The sequence below is a fragment of the Triturus cristatus genome, chromosome 11, assembly GCF_964204655.1.
Source record: "Triturus cristatus chromosome 11, aTriCri1.1, whole genome shotgun sequence".
Lineage (NCBI taxonomy): Eukaryota > Metazoa > Chordata > Amphibia > Caudata > Salamandridae > Triturus > Triturus cristatus.
Window position 1 is genome coordinate 628589270 of NC_140594.1, and position 23214 is coordinate 628612483.

General features: G+C 48.3%; 1 protein-coding gene across 1 annotated transcript in view; it reads left to right on the top strand.

Annotated features, from left to right (window-relative positions):
* The window catches only part of IKBKB (inhibitor of nuclear factor kappa B kinase subunit beta), a 432685-nt gene that overhangs the window by 406619 nt on the left and 2852 nt on the right, over positions 1–23214 (top strand). Inside the window, exon 21 of the mRNA XM_085634081.1 lies at positions 1951–2041. Within this exon, the coding sequence (XP_085490207.1) occupies positions 1951–2041 (91 nt within the window). The remainder of the gene's footprint in view (positions 1–1950; positions 2042–23214) is intronic.

Below are 23214 nucleotides of genomic sequence, written 5' to 3' on the forward strand. Positions count from 1 at the left end.
CTGTCATCTGATCAGGCTGCTCCGCCGAGAGGATCTCCTGTCAGAGCAACAGGGAAGGGTTCTGAGACCGCACCTTTGTAATCTCCACGTTTATGCATAGATTGAGCTGCAACAGCTGAACACCTTTGACCTTCCGCTGGAGTTGATTGATGTCATCTTAGCAGCCAGGCATCCCTGCAACCAAAACTGTATACACATGATGTTGGGAGAAATGTGTGGCTGGGTGCAGTACTCAGATCGACCGTGTTCAGACCAAATTATCTGACATTTTATATTTTGTTTTGACTTTAGCCCAGCACTGACTTGCCCTGGCTATAAGTGTACTTTTTGGGTCTTTCAACCTTTCTGCGGTTGCAGATCAGCCCTATTTCTTCAAATCCTGTTATGCAATTTATTTATTTTTAAACGGTTTCCATCACTTGTTTCATCCCTCTCAGTAGGACCTTAACTTGTTCCCCACATTTCTAATGTGCACCCCATTTGAGCTGCTTCAAAGCTGTTTCTTGCAGCTCCTCACCGTCAAGACAGTGTTCCTCACCATCAAGACAGTGTTCCTCATCCCCTTACCATCAGCACAGTGTGTCTAAGCTTTAAGCTCTTTGTGTCAATCAGCTATACATCACCTTCTTCCAAGACAAACCGATTCTGTGGACTTGGGTATCTCAACTGCCAAAAGTTTTAACAGCCGTCGACTTTGGTCAAGCCTTTACCCTGTCAGCGTTTTATCCTCCGCCTCACCGCTCTAAGGAAGGATGAGGAGAGACTCCATCGCTTTACCCAGAAGAGCACTGAGCTTCTACATAGCTCGTACGAAGAAACACCGTACAGACTATCAGCTTTTTGTGGTGTGTGCTGGAGCAAAAACATGGCCGAGCTGTGCAGAAGAGAAACTTTCACCCACATGCTCTGCATAAAGATCTGCTATGTATTGACAAACAATCAGCCACTGCAAGGCCTGGGTGCTCATTTTACCAGGGCCAAAGCTTCTGCCACTCGATTAGCATGCGGAGTCCCTATCCCAGACATATGCCAGCCTGCTACATGGGATTCCCTCCATACGTTCACAAAGCTCTATTTTGTGGGGAGTACGGTTCGCCGAAAAGGGCATTTTGCCAGATGGGTCCTGTATGACTTTCTGCTTTCGAGTCCATCTACAGACCTACCTGCTGATGGGTACTGCTTTGGTACCTATTCAGAAGGTCATGAATCTGCGGCTTCTCTGTCAGAAGAACAGGTTACTTAACTTTAATAATGCTCTTACTCATAGAGACTGTCCCTAGCTGCAAATTCCTCACCCACCCTCCCATCTTTCATGTTCTGTGATTGCACTCTATCCATTAAGAGGATTCCAAGTCTAGGAATCTGCACACTGGTCTACCAATTTGTTTTATGGGGCTGTGCATCTGGTGGTGCAGGCAGTCTCAAAAGCAACTAACATTGGCATGTGTGAGCTGTATCTATATAGGCTCAACATGTCCTTTCCAGAGCAGAACGTCAGTTCCATAGCCACAAAGCGCCACCTACTGGCGTGCAGCAGTACTGCTGAAAAGTTTCCAGATACAGTCTGACACTTGGGCAATATTCAAAAAGTGAGGATGCTAGGTAAAGTCTCTATCAGAAACAATGTTACCGAAGTAACTTGTTTGACAATTCCACAAATCCTTTACAAATTCCATTGACCAAAACTCTTGCTTCTGGCTGCAGCTAAACTGAATTGGAGATGAACATTAGTATAGAAACACTGAGGCACACATGGTAGCCCTGAATATTGGCAGCTGCTCAACTATCTCTACTGAAAGCTGGTGGGCTTGAGGGAGCTGCTGTACTATTTGTGTGTATTGAATCATGTGGTAATCTGGCAGGGATCACTGCCTTTTGAACATTGGTGCTACAGATTACTCTGTAACTTCGGGAAGGTCATTAATAAGTCTCTTAATATTTCTCACTCAGCGATGATCTCTTAATTGAGTCCCAGAGTCTCTGTAACCAGTTGGAGAGTGTAATAATCAGCACCTTGAAAGAACAGGACCACAGCTTAATGGTAAGGATGTTGGCAGACCATTCTTGAACTACCCCCAGTCGTGGCAGATAGTGCTTTTATCAATTTCTGTGGTGCTCTACTACATAGAAAGTGTTCTGTTCGCTGTTGAATTTTATCTCCACTCTTTCACTTATTTATCCTTTCATGTCTTCCTAAGCCTTTGACACAATTTTAGAAGTATGCTTTTAACAACTTTGCTTAAATGCCACAGAAAGTATTTCACTAAGGGTGTGGATTGGCCAGCTGTGTAAGGTAGCTCTGTAAAGTGCTTGTTTGATTCCAAGTAGAGAATGTGGTGAGTAGATTGTAATCCTGAACCTGTTGAGAGACATTTGACATTCCTGGAAACAGCTTGTATATATTGCTGAATTTCACATGTTTTTGACTATGTGCAGCACTGTGGTTGAAGCCAAATTAGATGTTGTTCCAGCGAGATACAGGAATATAGAACACTAATGTTTTAGTATACTGACGAAAGTGTCACATGTAAATACAACCAGCTATCAATGCCTGGTTGTCAAGCGTCCTGTTTGTCTTTTGTCTACTACACTTGCCTTGGAACAAGTGCAAAAGTAAATAAAGTACCTTGAATTTAGACTTCATGGATGCTTCTCATGCCATCTTAGCTTATTCATTCATCCCCAAACATCCATGAGGAGCCACTTTCTGAGTGGTAACAATTGAATGTGTTTTTCCTCTTGTCATACTTTTAAGGTAAGTATTCAGCCCTTGCTCAGTCACATGCAACCCAGCCTACAAGCAACCTCTTCAGATAATTTGTTAATCTTGCATTCTTGCTGAACAGCATCTACTTAGGCCCTAATATGCATATTTGATTTTGCATTGATTTTTTTGGCTTAAACATATTCCTGGAATCCTAGGTAGTCATGCAACAGCCCTAAATGTATTATGAAATCTAAGAGATTCTTTAACCTAAAACAGCAAAGAAGACAACCATGGCAATTCATCCTCATCCCGGTGAATATAACTCGCTAATCCTTACACACCGGAGAGGATAAATAATTTGAACTAAAATGTGCCCGCAAACTCAAACTGCACAGCTCAGCCTAGATAATTACCACAAATATCTCATTCGTATTGCGACATTGCCGAATCACACTTCACAACCTTTCATTGACATTCTTTTACCACTAATCTATTCCATCAACAGTAATGATCACAATAACCAACATGGTGGTGGTGGGCTAGCCATCATTTTCAGTAGCACTTCCCCATGCACAGCCATTCATATCATTTGACGTTTTGTACATCTAGATGTCAAACTCCCCTACCCCAAACTTAAGACTTGTCTCCGTATGTCACCCTCCATAAAACAATTCCACTTTCACAAGTGAATTTCAAACTTCTCACCTCCTAACATCTCATCTATAAACGCTACCTTCCAAGGGAATCATAATGTAAAATGAAATAACTAATGTGAACCTGCTGTCTTTAAACTCACTTCATTCCTTCTATCAAACATCCTCATTCAGCATTGCAAAAGCCACACATTTAAGGTTCAATATGATTTATATTGGCATTTTCAAATCAATTGATGGCTGAAAGAGAAAAGGTAAAAGAAGCATAGCCACTTCCCCCCACTTCTGGGCAGCTCTTATACTTGTAAAGTGACAAATATTTTAGTATATGGGCGTTGTGATCCTCTTTCCTTCTGTTTTCAAGTTGAATACTTTGGTATGCTTTGTAATGCTCTCAGGTCTTGGGCAAGTGAAGTTTCTGTAGTTTGTTGTGAAGTATTTCAGAAGTGGGTTCCATATGGTAGAGAATGCCAATATCGGTGCCATGTATGGGTTATTTTATTTATTCTTAAAATTAACCATAATTTGCTACATCAGTCATGGATATTTTTTTTTTTTTTATTTTTCTTTTTTTTTTTTTTTGAAAACCTTTATTGATATTTCAATCAATTACACGTATGGGCCTACAACCCCCGGGGCCGGCCGCTAAACAGTCAGAATAACAGAAAGCAAGTCTATCACAGTCAGCACCTCGGGTGCAAAATCTTGACGTTAGCATACTCTCAGTCTCTGAACAGCCCAGGTAGGAGACAAGGATAATAAAGGTTTACATTTTATAATAGAAGAGGATGGAAGGATCAGGCGCCAAACAGTTTCCCAGCAGCGAAAAATGGCAGGCAGAATGACGAACGTAAACAATAAACAGCAGTCTATCTAGGCAATGGCGCTGAAACAGGAAGTTCAGGATGTGAAGGATTGACACGGCCATTTGCGCCTGCAACCCCCCTGCCCCAAGACCCAGGAAACTCCACGGAAATTATGGCACTCCGGAAACAGCAGTGATTAACAACAAAGGAGTTCTACCATGCTGATCCCAGAAAAAGACAGAGAAGAATAAGAGAAGAAAAGGAGGCCATAGAAAAAGGAGGTTAAAGACTAAAGAATCCCCCCCCCCACCCTGCACCTCTGCAGATGAGTACGGCCCCCCCCCCCAGCAGTGTGCCTGTCGCCCCTGAACCAGACCCGAAATATAGAAGAAACAGAGAAAAAGAGTAGGAAAAAAGCCCCCACCAGACGGGGGGGTAGAGAGAGTATTAATAAACTGGAGGAGGGCCTGTAAAACACGCCCCCGGCTTCTCCCTCCCGCACCATACGTTTTCCCGCAGCATACAATACAGAACACGAAATCGACCCCGTCAAAGTGAAGTAAGGAGCATTACGCACTTGGTACACTAACAGTTATGCCGTGAGAGCACACAACGCCCGAGCCCGCCCGCCTAGTAGATGACCACCTCTGAAGGGTCAGCCTCATCCTTGGCCACTCTTTGCAAACCCACCCATGCATACCCCTCGTCCCAGTGCCATGTCCAGTGTTACCAGGAAGAGAAGCGTCCAATAAAGATCAGGAAGCGACACACACAGGTAGGGTAGAGGGCTCTGAAGGTCGACACAATCAGCTCTATGGAGGGTCGTCTTTCCCAGTGCTGAGCCAGGATTTACACTGCACACCAGGCCCAGGAAGGCGGAATCAGGCAGAGTAAGCGACCGTTGCTTGGATGTTGCCTGAGTCGTCGGAGGCCGCGCACGGGACAAGGCCACCAACCCCCCACTCAGGTCCAAAACCTCCGGAACAGACCAGATCCACAGCCAGCTGATCGCACGTTAATATACTGTCCGGAGAGTCCAGTTGTGCACTATTCACAGGGGCGGCCACGACACTGTCCCCCCGTGCGCGGCGTAAGAAGTCCCAGTGTACCTGGGGATAGGCAGGCGGCAACTGTTCCAACGCTGATGTCACTCCATCGAGCTTGCTCCCCAACACCCAGGCGCCGTGAACCAAGGTGGAATGAAGGGCACCGAGGGCCTCGAGAAGGTCACCGTACCCCAGTACAGCTCCCGGCGCTCGCTCCGCTACGCTCCTCAGAGGCGCACCCTCCCAATCCTGCTGCAACCCAGTGTACAGGATGGTGGACACTGTCCTACCAAAATGGCCGCTGGGTAGCTCCAACCCAGATCGGGACCGAGACTCAGGCCCAAGCGCCTCGGGTTCCATGTCGCTGGAAACAGGGTTCCGGGGGCAGGCAAGTGATGTGTCCGGTGTGTGGTCACGGGCCACAGTCGTCCCCGCCACGGATCAGCGCCCGCGAAAATCCGGGAGCAGCCCGCGAGAATCGGGGCGAGTTACGGGCGGCGTCCGGGCAGCTCACCGGCGATGGCTGAGGCAATCACCGGAGAGTCTTGGAGTTGCCACCTCAGGCACGCACCCGTTCCGCTACGCTTAGTGGTAGGAACGACCACGGCGAAACTCAGGTCGACATTCGCAACACTCCGGCAGTCCGACTCCACCCAGTCACCGAAGGCCGCTGTTGTTGCACTGCCGCCCGGCCACGGCGTCCACTCGAGGTCCCGGCTCCAGGGCCGCACAGGCCGCAAACTTCAGACGGACATTTCTCCGGCGGTACCGCTGCCAGAAACTTCGGGGTCATACGATCGGTTGCCGCTCGCGTTCACCAACGCGGGCAGATAGCGCAGGCTAAGGATCTCGTGCAGGATATCTGTGCGGGGTGCGGAGGTTCACGGAGCCGGGAGCCTACGCTGCCATCCCGGTCGCCATCTTGGCTCCTCCCTGCAGTCATGGATATTTGGCGCTGTGGGAGTTCCAGTTTAGTTGAAAGGGTGGTCTGGCTGATAGCAATACCAAGATGGTCAATCAATGATGTTTTCTTTTTGGCTCCCTAAACTACTTCTGGCATCCAACCCAATAAGCCGGTTTCTGTGGTTTTGGCTCTTTATGCCTATTTTTTTTATATGTCATCTAGCATTTGTTTCCAGTGCAGTAGGTAAAGTCCCACAGGATGTGAGATTCTTGCTCGTCTGTCCAATCCCTTCCGGCATTGAGTTGTTCTCATATTGTCTAATGCATGGCGCATTGTGGAGTCCAGTGCCAATGGGGCAGTATTTTCCTGCGGATTCTCACCCCCTCTCATGAGTGATAACCTGGTGTATATTAACCATTATAATGGTTTATTGATTCTCTGTAAAAGACTGGCCAAGTTCCTTCTCCCACTTGTGTTGAAACCCACCTTTAACCTGAAGAAGTTTGTATTTCCTAGAAATTAGGTCGGTATCAGCTGCCAAGTTATATATACTCATTTCTCAAACTGGGATTTTGGACTGCTTGCAGCTGAGACTGGACAGGTTGCATCTGCCTTGATTGATTGGGATATAGCCCAGTCACTGATCGCTGTATGTCAACATTTTTCATCTTTTTCTTATCCAAAAACTGTTCTCAAGTGTTTATATGATGTGATAGACCCTTTATCAAGTAAGTCATTTTTGTTCGTAGGATGTGTTGCTGTAGAAACACATGCTTTGCATACTCCTGCCATCTAGTGTTAGGACTCCACATTACAATTCATTATATTAGAAGACGTTTTGTGTCATGAGGTGTAGAGTGACTCCTCCCTTAGTTCACAATGTGTGTCGGTATCTGCTCCACACTTGAATTGTTTGTTTTCCACCATCAGGTTTGGAGATGAAAAGCAACAGCCATGAAAATATTGTGGTTGTACACGTGCATTTCAAGCCTGGCTTTGGTTCGTCGATTCCCATAGGAAGACTTCAGTCAGTTGCATCAGATCCATCCTGTTGTCACCATCAGGAGATCGAGAGTAAGAGATCAAGACATCGAGGACTTGGCCTTAGACAAGACATCTAGGACTCGGCCTTAGAGAATGTGGGCTATTGGAGCTGATTCCCTTTCAGTTTTGCTTACATTGCAATTCTAAATATTTCTGGTCCAACCAACACGAGGTTTTTAACCTCTGCTCAATTCTTGGCCATCAAGAATCGAAGTACAGTTTTTGTCACACCTTTAGGTACAAAAAGAAACTTGGATATAGGAGAGAGGCACTGGGCATTTTCAAGGATTCAGAGTTAGATAATGCAACCCCTGATACTGTCAGGGAACAAGATCCCCTTGACCCCCCTAAGGGCTGCCGGGACCCTCTGAGCCTCAGGTCTCAGAAAACACCAAGCCCTGAAACACTGTTGACAAAGGACACAACCTTTTGGAGTTGAGACAGATAGCACCACTGAACCGACGAGGAAAACACCAGGTCAGCGAGTATTGATACGGGACGTGGGGTAAAATGCACCAAAAAAGACCTTATAATGTTCAGGAGCACTGCTCCAAAGGGAGTTGGTCGTCCAGCCCCAACAAAGCCAAAAAGAGAATCATAGGCCCACTACTGACAAAGGTTCAGAGCCAAAAGAAAAGCTTCAAACACCCACAGAGCCCACATCACCCAAAGGGATACAAACCATAGGCTTCAATGTCAAAACAGGCCGGCTTGGAGACAAAATTGAAGTTGAAAGGACTTTCAATGCCTTCTTTGGAGTCTTCGGAGGCACCCATTTTAGAAAGATTGGCATAGGAGCTGGATGCTCACCAAAACCCTTCTTTATTCCCCTGGACAAAGGCAGAATTATGATAAAGCCTCCACATCAACCAATCAGTCTCCATGCGTTTTCCCATCCAAAAGAAAAGCAAGCTCACATTCAAGGAAAAACTAGAGTATGAAACTCTACATCCAGGGTGTAAAAAACGCAAGGAGCAGATTACACCACCTTAGGGTGAGCCTACTGTGCCAAAGCAAGCTGCACCAACTGCACCTTTGCCACCTCATTCAACACAAACACACACCGCCGCCTCATACAGCACAGAGGCCAATCTTACACTACCTCCTTTACCTCCACCACAATCTCCAGTAAGATCTACCCACTTCTCCTAGGATAAAGGCAGCACATGAGACCATGTGAGGGTTGAATGACCAATACAGCCAACTATTAGGGACAGAGGAGGATTTATGGGAGCACTACAGTGTGGATCTCCCTGAGGTTCAGCACCTTGTGACTTATTCAGCAAAACCTTCTCCCACGACGATGCAACAGCATACCAATTTGCGTTCAGTGAGGTTGTAGTGGTTTACAGATCGCACCTCCGATAGACAAAAGTAAATGTGGGTTTAGTAAAGTGAGCAAAAAACTTTTTGGTTGGTGCTTTTTTTGGTATCCAACACCCTAATACCTAGGGTGCAAACAACAGTGGCACAGAAGAACCACTGTATACATTAAACAACAGAAGGGCACACAGCACTCAGGTAGGAATACAAAGAAGTTAAAGTCCAAAAACGTAAGGAATCATATAAGGTATTATCCAATTAAATGTTTTTATTGAGATGTGGCGAGTTCTGTAATCCACAGTTGTAGGAAGGTGGAATTAGGATGGTGGAATCTGACTATATGGTTGCCCCCACTTTTTTCCTGGTGTTTGAATGGTTTTTGACTAGTCTGGCTGGGATCCTGCTATCCAGGACCCCAGCCTATCTGCTTACTCCCTTAAATGATTGGTGTGCATATTAGATGCACTAGTGATTGGATACTGTGGTACCTTATGAGCCCCTAGTATATGGTACCTTAGGTACCTAGGGCATTGGTACTTCAGGCCTGCTACTGCAGCCTGTGTGAGGTAGTGTTAGCACTCCTCACTGAGGTATACGTTCCTATATCTCACCATACACACACATATAAACCTATCAGTCACCCCTATGGTAGGCCCTATCAATCCCAAGGGCAGGGTGCTTGGTTTACTATGTGAGGGGGTGCTCCTGCCTGAGCAGGGCCCCTCTGCAGCTGGCAGAGTCTATTCTCTGCTGCTGTTTGTGGATGCGGTTAAACCATATACTCTTAAGTGCATTATAACCTCGCGGTAAATGCTAACTTTGGAATGACTGCATCAAAACATGTCGTGTTTGGTGTCAAACAACTTGGAATCCTACCCCCACACCAGTAACTGGTGTGGGAGTAGGATCCCACCCTTCTAGAGGGGACGACATGTACACCCTGTACTACACGGTAGAAATCATCTAGAGCCCTGGCATCACAAAATGGATGCCACCAGCACAGACACCGGGCTGCCCTCTTGCTGCTGACCGAAACTCGCAGTGGAGGGAGCTCAACAAAGGGTTTCCTGTCACAGGGAGGTGTCACCACCTCCCAGACAGGATTTAGTGTATTGGAGCTGGGTGGGTGCACTCTTAGAGTGCTTTGAAGTCCTGCACTGGGGGAGCAGTAGGCTCCTCTGTGCATATGCCAGCTCAAACCGGTTCAGGGGCTGCCTGCCCCTGTCCTGGCGCGAAACTGGACAAAGGGAAGTGGGTGTAACCACCCACTACCCTGGCCCTCCTAGAGGAGTGGCCATAGAGCTAGTCCCTCCCATCTTATCAGTATAAGATACCACACATTGCCAATGCAATTTAGATTACACCTGGACGACGCTCACCGAAGAAGAATCCTGGCCCTTCAACTTTCTACTATCTTTAGAAGACCGAAGGATCTCCCTTGGAGTCAAGGAGTGACTCCCCTGCTTGGCAGGCACCTAAAGGACTGAACAACGGTTGCAAACTTTACCGCTCACGCCGGAGCCCGAAGTCCCTGCGTCCCCTGAAGCTGATTTCCTGACCTCTCGTCGGCCATTTTGAGTCCCCAGCGAAGCTGTGGCGTCTGGACCCCACGAGTGACGAGGTACAGCAATACCAGGGAACCGTGCACTAATTTCGAGTGCAAGCCCTGAACGATGAACTACAAACTTGTGCTTTGGACCACTTAATGTCCAAGTCCCTAGCTGGTCTGGAACCCAAGATCAGCGGCCTACCTTGTCCCGAGTGACCGTGGGCTGCTCCTGAAGTTTCCCTGCGAAGGCGTCTTTGCGATTGCTTGCCCGTTGGCTAGTAGCCCGCCCGAAGACTTTCTGAACTGCTCCAAGGGTTCGCCTGGTTGCTCTGGGCCTGCCCTCACTTACCCTCGCTGGGTAAGTCCATCGGACCTTGCTGGTCTGAACCATCCAAGATCTTCATTCTACACGAGACTTGCAGTTGCCAAGGTTTGTTGTCTCCGATCCGAGTGCCGACACCGCCATCAGCTGCAGACGTCGTGGGACCCTCCAAATCCAGCTGCTGGTCTTCCTCGATCTCTCCTGGACCACGTGGGCGAAGAGACAAAACACCATCAGCGACGTGAAGAGACTCGACAGTTGTGGTCATCTATCCTGAAGGCCACCGGTCACTGGCAAGTGACTCTGAACTCTGTCCCCTCAATTTCTAGGTCGCCTGCAACTCCAATCCATCGTTGGATTTCCACGGACACTTCACCCGACGACACAAGCAGCAAGACTTCAACGATTCCCATTGAAAACAGCATCGCAACCCGACACCAAAGGACACCTGTGCACCCGGCTTCCCTGGGTGAGGTAACTCTGGCATTACGGTGCCCAAGTGTGCATTGGCTATCAAAGTACTTACCCTGTAAGTTGTTTGCTTGTTGTCCATTCAGAAGTGCCCTAGAACTGTAAAATAATAACCGCAACATATTGCCATTGAAATCAATGAGAAACCCGCGTGTGTGTTTAGACACTGCACGCGTGTGAGAAAGTGGCTCTGTATATACTGTTCCCTAATAGGTACAGGGTGTACAGAGTCCACAGTCCCCCAGAGGCTGATAGAGGTCAAAGTTAGGTATGACCTTACTCTCAAAAGTGGTAGCTTGGTCGAGCAGTAAGGCAGTACCAGAGGACAGTGTAAAGCATTTATTGTACACACTCAGTCAGCAAATGGTTTCACACACTCAATAACTGAACTCTAGGCCAATGATTTGTATATATAAAATATATGCTTGTTTTATTTTTAGAACCACAAAGGGGGTAAAAATATACTTTCTCAGAATGAGAGGTTGAATATAATTACTTTTGTTTCAAGCAATAAATTTGTGTAAACAGTCACAGTTGGTTGCAATAAACAATCCTATTTCCTAAACATAACAATGCATTGAGCTCAATGGTAAATTCAGGTTATTTGTAATAAATTACTTTTCAGATTACTTTTGGAATTCCAGGTCTGGATCCTAGAACCAGCCGGGGGTCAGTATTCAGAATCAAGTGATGAAAGTCGACTTAATAACTGTAATGATTTTTAAATAATATTTAGCTATTTCAAAAGTTAGCACTTAGAAAATATTTCACAGAAAACATTCAATGGATCTCTATGGCAAGAAATTCAAATTGCAGGTAGAGTACTTTATCGTTACTTTAGTAATCCAGGACTGGGTGCCTAGACCCAGGACTGGGGTCCTTATCAAAAACAGGTAAGTAATTTTGTTTGCAGAAATGGTACGATTTTAAAAGAATATTTCAAATTTGCAAAAATAGACACTTAGAAGAAATTTCACAGAAAAGCAGACAATGGTTTCCTATGGGAGAAAAATGAGTTAGAGGTAAGTATAGTTGTGAGTACTTTTCAGGGTCAGGGCTGGGCACCAAGATCCAGCACTGGGAGCTCACCCAGGAACAGGTGAGTAAATTCGTTTTTGTCACTTGGCTGATTTTTGGTGAATTTTTACAGTTTTGAAAAGTTCACACTTAGAAGATTTTTGAAGAAAAAGCCAGTCAATGTTACCCTATGAGGAAAATGAAGTTAGCGGTTTAAGGGTAAGTACTCGACTGGCAGAGTTGAAATTCCGGGCATAGACTCAGGGGTCCCCCAGTGTCAGGTAGGTACAGTTGGTTCACCCTCAGCGGTTTCAGGACGGCCGGGTGCAGAGTGAGTTAGGCCCAATGTTATCCTATGAGGGATAGGGGGGCCTTAGTTGGTGGCTGCTGTCTGGCAAGCCACGCGTCTGTGGGAGCTGGGCTCCTGGTCACTTACTCAGGGCAAGTGGGGAAGTAAGTTAGTGTAGAGAGTGCACTGCCAGGGCCACTCGGGCGGCTGGGTGCAGGGTGCTTTTGAGCCTTCGGGCGCTCAATGGAAATCAATGGGAATGTTCCGGTTTGGAAAAAGGCTGCAGGCTCGGGGACGAGGATGCTTCCGGTGCCACCACCACTTCGAGGGGTAAGTTGGGTAGTTGTAGGTTAGGTGGGTACCCCGGGATTGGGCACAGGGGGCCGCAGCGCGCCGGGTGCAGGGGTGCCTTTTGACGTCGGGAATCTTACCCTCTGGTTGATCGCGGCTGGGGTGGCACTCGGTTCTGAGGCTGCAGGCTTCGTCCAGGATGTCGAGGGGGGTCCTTGGGTGCCGGACTCTGGGTCACAGTCGCCGTGGGGTCGTCCTCAGGGTCTTTGTCCACTCCGGCACTGGCCAGGCTTGGCTGGTGCAGAGTGTGTTGGGTCCGCGGTTCCGGGCTGCTGCCAGGAGTTAGGAATAGGTTTCTCGAGTAGAGCCTCTACTCATGGGAGTCCCAGGGAATCAGAGGTCAAAGGTAGCCAGGTCCTCCGGGGTTTTTGAGGTTGCTGGCCACAAGAGATGCCGCGCTGGAGCAGGAGCAGGTTCGAGGGTCGACAGGCCGGTAGGGCTGGGGCCAAAGCAGTTGGTGTCTTCCTCTTTTTAGCAGCTGCAGGGCAGGTCTTTTTTCTTCTTGCTCTTCTTGTAGGTTTCTATCTGGAATCTCGGGAAGGAAGGTTCAGGGGGCCCCTAAATACTAGATTTAGGGGCGTTACAGGTAGGTGAAGGCCAGGGACCAATGGGTCCTTGTCCTGGGGTGGGTACACCCCCTATCCTGCCTCTCTCCTGTGGGAGGAGGGCAGTAGCCTAATCCTGATAGGGTAGGGCCTCCCATCTTCAAGATGGCGAGAGCCCGGAGATGTGCTTCACCTCGCCTCCCCCACCTGAGGGGTGGGGTGGGCAGGCTGGCACATCCCCTGTCCTTGTATGGGGTTTCCGGCCAAGCTTCCTGCCAGAGTGGGGGGTTGCAGTGGCCTGGGGAAACTCCAACTGGCGGCATGCCTTTGAAGCTTCCCTTTGCTCATCCTGGGGGAGGAGATTTCTCACCTCACCCAGGATGTGCATTGTTGCAGGCCCGGGAGAGCAGGGGCTCTCCCACCCAGGGGTCCAGCAACGTGTCTGCTGTGTGGCAGCCTGGGCAGCCTCAGAGCAGACGTGGATTGTAGGTTAGCTGTAAGGGGGCATCTCTAAGATGCCCTCTGGGGTGCTTAGTACATTAAATCCCACACTGGCATCAGTGTGGGTTTAATGTGCTGAGAAGTTTGATACCAAACTTCCCAGTCTTCAGTGTTGCCATTATGGTGCTGTGGAGTTCGTGTTTGACGAGCTCTCAGCACCATGTACTTGTAAAAGGCAGCACTGTACTTACAGTGCCCAGGAATGGACCTGGGTACTGTAGGGGCACAGGGCTCCTGCTCCTGTGCCCACACCATAGGCATAAGGCACCCAGCCAGAGGGGTGGCTGACATATGCCTTGGCAGTATAGGTAATGGGCATGGCACACAGAGATGTGTGCCATGTCGACTCTTTGTTTTGTCCTGCACCCAGACACTCAGCCTGCAAAGGCAGTGTGTGTGTGTAAGGGTACAGGGCCTCTAAGGGTGGCACAAGGAGTGCTGCAGCCCTTAGAGGCCTTCCCTGGTCACAAGGCCCTGGGTACCTAGGGTACCATTTACCAGGGGCTGACATGTGGCCAGGGTTTGCCAATTGGGAGTTTGTGTGTTTTAAGGAAGGAACATAGGCCCTGGGCACCTGATTGGCAGGAGCCCAGGGCACAACAAGGAAAAGTGCATCAGCTATTAGGCAAAAAAAGGGGGGGTTACTGCAACAGAAACCCACTTTCTCACACAAGCCCCCCCCAGCCCAAAGGCCAGGAGACTTCTGCCAAAGCTGGGAGAGTCTACCTAGTCTTTCAGGCGAGGAAGAGTTGGGGAAGTGGTTTGAAAGTTGCAGGGCCTACTCTGCCTTACATCCTTCTGCCTAGGTCAATCCCTTTGGGGAGCTGGCCTGTCTTGTTAGTTTCAGGACCTAACTCCCAAGGCTCCTCTCCTTGTCTTTTACTGTCCTGGTCCCATCTTTCTATTTTGGGTTTAGAGGTGTATACCTCGGTAGTTTCTAACTTAGCCAGGGCTAGGCCCAGCTTACCCACAGAGGCTACCCACAGCTTGAGCAACCCCACCATGACCAATAAGGTCAGGGGGCCTGACTTGCTATTTGGCAGGGGGTTAGGCCACCATGCCAAGGATAGGGCTGCCATGAAGGCTAACACCCAGCAGAGGCTGCTGACAGCTGTCAGTGCCCAGTACCATACCTTTAGCTCCTGACTGGCAAGTGAGGGGGCTATTTTATAGTTCTCTTTGGGTCCTGGCTGTTGGTCTGTTTGAGGATAGGGGGTCCCTACTCTTGGTAGGGAACACCCCTCCTCTACCCCTTGTTCTGCCACCTGAGGAGCCACTAATTCAGGCTGGACAGTTGCCTGACTAGTCAGGTCTTGCTGTTGGCTAGGGGGGGCTTTACCAGTGCCATTGTGGGAGTTTTCCCTTACTGGGATAGCATCTCCCTGGCTCTCTGGAACTGTGGCTAACAGTTGCCCACCTTTCCTACCCTGTTTCTTCTCATTCTTTTGGGACTCAGCTGCACTGACTGCAGGTTGAGCCCCCACAGGTTCTTTGGGCGAGGCCTGGCATTGGGCCAGCACCTCTCTTTGGCTCAGTTCCACATCTAAGTGATCATTCCCCAAGAGACAATCAAGGGGGAGGTTTTTACTGACTATCACTTTCCTCCATCTAAGGGACCCAGCTGTGGCTAGGGGCACTATAGCCACAGGCCTAACAGTGACTCCCCCTGGGACAGTTCTTACCCTTCTTGTTTCCCCTGAGACATATTGGTGTGGGAATACCAACCTGTCATGTACCACAGTGTGACTGGCACAGGTATCTCTCAGGGCAGTGGCTGGGATTCCATTCACCAGTAGGTGGTGGAAGTGTCTACTTCCTTCTGGGATCTCCAGCTTGCTTCTTGGGCCCATTCCCCAGTTGAAAGCTAGGAGGACTTCCTCATCTGAGGACCCTCCCTCCCAAGCTACACTGGCAACCCCTGGGGCTACACTAGTCACCCCTGGAGCTGTACTAGGAACCTTATTTTTAGGACAGCTAGAGTCCTGGGTGTGGTGTCCAGCCTTCTGACAGTTGAAACACCATATTCTGTTGGGATCCCAATTCTTACCTTGGTACCCTGGTTTAGTTTGTGAGGTGTCTTTGGGCCCACCCTCCTGGTCAGGTTTTTGGGGGGCTACCTGGGACTCCTTTCTTTTATCCACAAGGGGTTCACTCTCTTTCTTCTGGGGAGGTTTTGGGACCCCTTGGTTCTGGTCCCTCCCAGTGAACGTCCTAGTCACCCTAGTCTTGACCCAGTGGTCTGCTCTTTTTCCCAATTCTTGGGGGGATTTTAGACCTAGGTCTACCAAATGCTGATGCAACTTTTCATTTGTGCAGTTACTCAAAATATGTTCCTTCATGAATAAATTGTACAATCCAGTAAAATCCTGCACACCATGTCCAGCTAACCAACCATCCAGTGTCTTCACTGAGAAATCTACAAAATCAATCCAGGACTGGGTCTGGGTTTTGTGAGCCCCCCTGAATCTAATTCTATACTCCTCAGTGGTGAATCCAAATCCCTCAATCAGAGCTTTCTTCATGAGGTCATAGGATCCTGCTTCTGGCCCAGAGAGAGTCAGAAGCCTGTCCCTGCAGTTACCAGAGAACAGTTCCCACAGGAGTGCCCCCCAGAGAGGTTTCTTTACTTTCCTGATATCACAAGCCCTCTCAAAGGCTGTGAACCATTTGGTGATATCATCACCTTCCTCAAATTTAGGGACAATCCCTTTGGGGATTTTAAGGTCAGAAGTTTCCTCCCTATCCTTGTTTTTATTATTGCTGCCACCATTGATGGGTGCTAAACCCATCTCTCTCCTTTCCTTTTCTAGAGCCAGGAGCCTGGACTCTAGATCTATTCTTTTGGCCAGCCTCATAAGGCTGTCCTCTTCACTGGGGGGACCCCCAGTGTTGTCTCTGGGACCAGAGCCACCTGTGTGGTCTCTAGGTGCCCAGATGCTATGTCTTGAGTTGGAGGGTATGGGTGCCATCTCCTCCCTAGGGAATAGTATGGGGAGGTTGCTGTCCTCCTCCCCTGTTTCCCTTTCCTCATCTGACTGGCCATCACCATGTTCAGATGGGTGGTCTTTAGCATACTCAGCCAGGAGCTCCTGGAGCCCTTGTTTGGTTGGATGCTGACCCATTTGTAAATTTTTGAGTTTACATAAGGACCTCAATTCCTTGAAAGACAAGTGTAAGTAAGGTGTGAGGTCGAGCTCCTCCACCAGGTCCATGTTATTATTATCACTAATAGCTGGGTTTGTTTGAGACATTCTAACCTGACAGTTCTAACCCTCTACCCTGACTATAGTGACTTTTATTTTTCTAAAATTCTAATGGGACTTAAGCAAGGCCCTAGCAAGACTTTTAGTAATTTTGGAAAAACCAATCAGAATTCTAAAGGCAATTTTTAAGAGTTCTGTCGTGTGATCAGATGGTAACCAAGTAGTCCAACAAATGCAAGTTTGTATCCCACCGCTGATCCACCAATGTGAGAAAGTGGCTCTGTATATACTGTTCCCTAATAGGTACAGGGTGTACAGAGTCCACAGTCCCCCAGAGGCTGATAGAGGTCAAAGTTAGGTATGACCTTACTCTCAAAAGTGGTAGCTTGGTCGAGCAGTAAGGCAGTACCAGAGGACAGTGTAAAGCATTTATTGTACACACTCAGTCAGCAAATGGTTTCACACACTCAATAACTGAACTCTAGGCCAATGATTTGTATATATAAAAAATATGCTTGTTTTATTTTTAGAACCACAAAGGGGGTAAAAATATACTTTCTCAGAATGAGAGGTTGAATATAATTACTTTTGTTTCAAGCAATAAATTTGTGTAAACAGTCACAGTTGGTTGCAATAAACAATCCTATTTCCTAAACATAACAATGCATTGAGCTCAATGGTAAATTCAGGTTATTTGTAATAAATTACTTTTCAGATTACTTTTGGAATTCCAGGTCTGGATCCTAGAACCAGCCGGGGGTCAGTATTCAGAATCAAGTGATGAAAGTCGACTTAATAACTGTAATGATTTTTAAATAATATTTAGCTATTTCAAAAGTTAGCACTTAGAAAATATTTCACAGAAAACATTCAATGGATCTCTATGGCAAGAAATTCAAATTGCAGGTAGAGTACTTTATCGTTACTTTAGTAATCCAGGACTGGGTGCCTAGACCCAGGACTGGGGTCCTTATCAAAAACAGGTAAGTAATTTTGTTTGCAGAAATGGTACGATTTTAAAAGAATATTTCAAATTTGCAAAAATAGACACTTAGAAGAAATTTCACAGAAAAGCAGACAATGGTTTCCTATGGGAGAAAAATGAGTTAGAGGTAAGTATAGTTGTGAGTACTTTTCAGGGTCAGGGCTGGGCACCAAGATCCAGCACTGGGAGCTCACCCAGGAACAGGTGAGTAAATTCGTTTTTGTCACTTGGCTGATTTTTGGTGAATTTTTACAGTTTTGAAAAGTTCACACTTAGAAGATTTTTGAAGAAAAAGCCAGTCAATGTTACCCTATGAGGAAAATGAAGTTAGCGGTTTAAGGGTAAGTACTCGACTGGCAGAGTTGAAATTCCGGGCATAGACTCAGGGGTCCCCCAGTGTCAGGTAGGTACAGTTGGTTCACCCTCAGCGGTTTCAGGACGGCCGGGTGCAGAGTGAGTTAGGCCCAATGTTATCCTATGAGGGATAGGGGGGCCTTAGTTGGTGGCTGCTGTCTGGCAAGCCACGCGTCTGTGGGAGCTGGGCTCCTGGTCACTTACTCAGGGCAAGTGGGGAAGTAAGTTAGTGTAGAGAGTGCACTGCCAGGGCCACTCGGGCGGCTGGGTGCAGGGTGCTTTTGAGCCTTCGGGCGCTCAATGGAAATCAATGGGAATGTTCCGGTTTGGAAAAAGGCTGCAGGCTCGGGGACGAGGATGCTTCCGGTGCCACCACCACTTCGAGGGGTAAGTTGGGTAGTTGTAGGTTAGGTGGGTACCCCGGGATTGGGCACAGGGGGCCGCAGCGCGCCGGGTGCAGGGGTGCCTTTTGACGTCGGGAATCTTACCCTCTGGTTGATCGCGGCTGGGGTGGCACTCGGTTCTGAGGCTGCAGGCTTCGTCCAGGATGTCGAGGGGGGTCCTTGGGTGCCGGACTCTGGGTCACAGTCGCCGTGGGGTCGTCCTCAGGGTCTTTGTCCACTCCGGCACTGGCCAGGCTTGGCTGGTGCAGAGTGTGTTGGGTCCGCGGTTCCGGGCTGCTGCCAGGAGTTAGGAATAGGTTTCTCGAGTAGAGCCTCTACTCATGGGAGTCCCAGGGAATCAGAGGTCAAAGGTAGCCAGGTCCTCCGGGGTTTTTGAGGTTGCTGGCCACAAGAGATGCCGCGCTGGAGCAGGAGCAGGTTCGAGGGTCGACAGGCCGGTAGGGCTGGGGCCAAAGCAGTTGGTGTCTTCCTCTTTTTAGCAGCTGCAGGGCAGGTCTTTTTTCTTCTTGCTCTTCTTGTAGGTTTCTATCTGGAATCTCGGGAAGGAAGGTTCAGGGGGCCCCTAAATACTAGATTTAGGGGCGTTACAGGTAGGTGAAGGCCAGGGACCAATGGGTCCTTGTCCTGGGGTGGGTACACCCCCTATCCTGCCTCTCTCCTGTGGGAGGAGGGCAGTAGCCTAATCCTGATAGGGTAGGGCCTCCCATCTTCAAGATGGCGAGAGCCCGGAGATGTGCTTCACCTCGCCTCCCCCACCTGAGGGGTGGGGTGGGCAGGCTGGCACATCCCCTGTCCTTGTATGGGGTTTCCGGCCAAGCTTCCTGCCAGAGTGGGGGGTTGCAGTGGCCTGGGGAAACTCCAACTGGCAGCATGCCTTTGAAGCTTCCCTTTGCTCATCCTGGGGGAGGAGATTTCTCACCTCACCCAGGATGTGCATTGTTGCAGGCCCGGGAGAGCAGGGGCTCTCCCACCCAGGGGTCCAGCAACGTGTCTGCTGTGTGGCAGCCTGGGCAGCCTCAGAGCAGACGTGGATTGTAGGTTAGCTGTAAGGGGGCATCTCTAAGATGCCCTCTGGGGTGCTTAGTACATTAAATCCCACACTGGCATCAGTGTGGGTTTAATGTGCTGAGAAGTTTGATACCAAACTTCCCAGTCTTCAGTGTTGCCATTATGGTGCTGTGGAGTTCGTGTTTGACGAGCTCTCAGCACCATGTACTTGTAAAAGGCAGCACTGTACTTACAGTGCCCAGGAATGGACCTGGGTACTGTAGGGGCACAGGGCTCCTGCTCCTGTGCCCACACCATAGGCATAAGGCACCCAGCCAGAGGGGTGGCTGACATATGCCTTGGCAGTATAGGTAATGGGCATGGCACACAGAGATGTGTGCCATGTCGACTCTTTGTTTTGTCCTGCACCCAGACACTCAGCCTGCAAAGGCAGTGTGTGTGTGTAAGGGTACAGGGCCTCTAAGGGTGGCACAAGGAGTGCTGCAGCCCTTAGAGGCCTTCCCTGGTCACAAGGCCCTGGGTACCTAGGGTACCATTTACCAGGGGCTGACATGTGGCCAGGGTTTGCCAATTGGGAGTTTGTGTGTTTTAAGGAAGGAACATAGGCCCTGGGCACCTGATTGGCAGGAGCCCAGGGCACAACAAGGAAAAGTGCATCAGCTATTAGGCAAAAAAAGGGGGGGTTACTGCAACAGAAACCCACTTTCTCACAACGCGTCCTCTGTGGGCTGACTACTTACCTGTAAATACTGCAGCAGTGAAGCCCCAGCGATTCCCAAGGCCCTAGGCCTCTTCAATTTGCAAGGCGAGTTGTTTATACCATTTTTTTTGTATATGGTCTGGTACGCCCCTAGGGCTACAGTCATCTTTGTGCTTAATTTATTGAGAACTGTTGATATTTTGATTGTTTACCTGGCTCTAATCTCATAAAGAGATTAGTAGAGTATATTTAGAAATAAATACATATATATTTGATATATATACCTGTGTGGTGTCTTTTCATTTGGTAATTCAAGAGATTATAAGGTAAAACAAGCTGCTTTACATTCCTCAGAGACTTAGCCTGAAGGCTGCTCTCCACAGCTACCACTAGGATAGCATTCTTTAAAAGGTTGTCTTTAAACCTATCTACCAAGAGTCAAATTGGACTGGTGCAAGGTGGCCACTATAACTAGTGACCAGCATATGCCAGGCCAACTTCTCACAACAGTGATACGTCATCACAGCAACAGCCGACACTTATTTCGCCACAATAGATATTTTTTTAAGGCTGTACATTTTATACAAAATGACAGAATATAGACAAAATCACAGGGATAAAGTTAACGCAGAATTGCATATAGGTTTAAGAAGGAGTTAGCAGGAAACTTGCTACACCTGTGCTGAACAAGAGGTGAGAAAAATTGAATAAAAGAAGATACTCCATTTTTCCTTTGAAGAACCCTTTCGAGTCACGAGGTATATAGTGAAACCTCCTTTAGTTGGCGATGGGCATGGGCACCACCTCATGTTTGATTATTTTTTCCACCATCGAGTTCAGACGTGTACCAACAGGGATATTAGCCTTCACTGATTTATCTCACCTTCCTTTGGGTCCAACTTGTTAGTTTTGTCTTTGGTACCCACAGAGGAAATTCAACTATGCTTTGTTCTCTAAATGGTGCTCTGTGGACACCAATCTCCCATCAATGCCTGACCGCCATGGCCTCAGGTGCACCCTTGAGAATGCACACAAATCAATGGAAAGAACACCATTCCAATACTGCCTTGGTGACATGATGCAAAAATTCTCATGGACTAACCAGCACTAAGTGTGCAACCTCTGCCTCTACCCTGACCATGATGACAGCACATGTGAAACCTGCCTCACCTTTCTCAAAGAAGACTCTTTGGTACGGATGCAAGAGAAGGTGAGCACATCAAAGAATGCAAGTCAGATGACACCCCAACATCTTTAGGGAACATGACCTGGAGAAGGTAAAGAATCATGCCCCTCGTGGACTCTACACCTTCAATCGTCAGCCAGCCCAGAAGCTGCCTTCTCCTCTTCATCAGTGGAGGAAGAACAAGTTGTCCTCTCCTCCTCACAGACACCCTGTCTTTAGATGAACACTTCGATCGTGAGTATGGTCAGCACCAAGACACCCATCAGGCCTCCCAAACAACCTTGAGGAAAGGCAGAAAAATGCCCCTGCGGGGGAAGAGCGTTGAGCTCATCCACTAAGACCCAGCCTTCCATGCCAACCCTGCCATAGGGCACTGGTCTGCACTGACTAAAAACTTCTGAGGCACTAATGCTCCCACACTTCTCGGCCTTCAAGCTTGAAGATACTACACAAACCTTACTGCCTTTTGAGGCAGAGGGATGCTCAATACGGAAACCACCATCGGCACCAAGGCCACTGTTGGTGCTAAAGTTACTTTCGACAATGAGGACTTATTGGCACCAAGAACCCACTACAGGAGGAGTTGGATCTGAGACAAAAGCACCTGTTTATTCAATCACAGATAGACAATCTCAACAAAGTTGCCTCCAAGGCCAAGAGAGACATTGCCTCGGAAGAGGAAGCTCACCTTTGAGGAATAACTCTGGCTCCTTTTCAAGCTCCTATGCACAGCAGGGCACCAGTCCCCTCCCAACTGCACTTTCTCCTCTTCGTTCAATATTCATCAGAGGGTTACCCCCACTCCTCGTACAGGTAAGGCATCCTGCTACACCCTAATGACGCCCTGTTAACACCCATGCCCAACATTGATTTGCGGGATGGCTGCAATGTCGATTCCCCCAAGAGACCCTGACCAGGATCACTACATGTTTAGGGTATCACCCCCCAGACAATATCTCAGAGTATCATGTTGTGATACACAGGGTGGCCACAAGTGGACATGCCTGTCCTCCACAAGGATGATGACTTCCTAGTAGAGACACTGCCGACGTCCTTCCAGCATACTGTACAATTCCTCGCTATGTTGACGGGTATGTTGAAGTCCACCTCAGACGGGAAACAGCATTTACAACGCTGTCTCCAGTACGCGGTTCCTTTACAACAGTCGTTAAAATGACCGCGTTGTTACCGCGCGTACCATTACATCGCAAGTCGTTTCAACGACTTGCTGTAGGGGGCGTGCTGGTGTTGAATTTACAATCCAACACATTCCCTGCTGTTGCACAAACTGGAGTAGGAATAGTAAATAATAAGTCCAGCGCGCCTCCTACAGCAAGTCATTGAAATGACTTGCGGTGTAATGGTTTGTGTTGAAACAACGCGGTCATTGTAACGACCGCGTTGTAATAGAATGCGTGAACAATGCATTCGTTTTAAAGAGCCATATTCTCTCAAACACCTTCAACTTGTAAAAATGAGGGTGTAACTCTGCAAATGTAGAAAAAAATATAAGCTATTCCCTAATGACCCCCTGTACATAAGGTGTTGCGTCCCCCCATTACTCCCTCTTTGGCCATATTGCGTGCAAGTACCTTAATGCCCAGACCATGGTCAATGCTCCTGCCCAACAAGGAGAGTAAGAAAATAGCAGTTGTGGGGGGGGGGGTGGTGTAACAGTACAGGCAGCTATCCACTGGAGAATCGCCGACCGCGTAGGTCTCAGTTGACCAATTTGCTCTTGGGGCTCTGCATCTGGGTATGCAGATAGCCTCGGAAAACTGACATCCATGTAGCTGTGTCCCTAAATGGGCATGGCACCTCATCTCCAGAGCAGAATTACATCAGT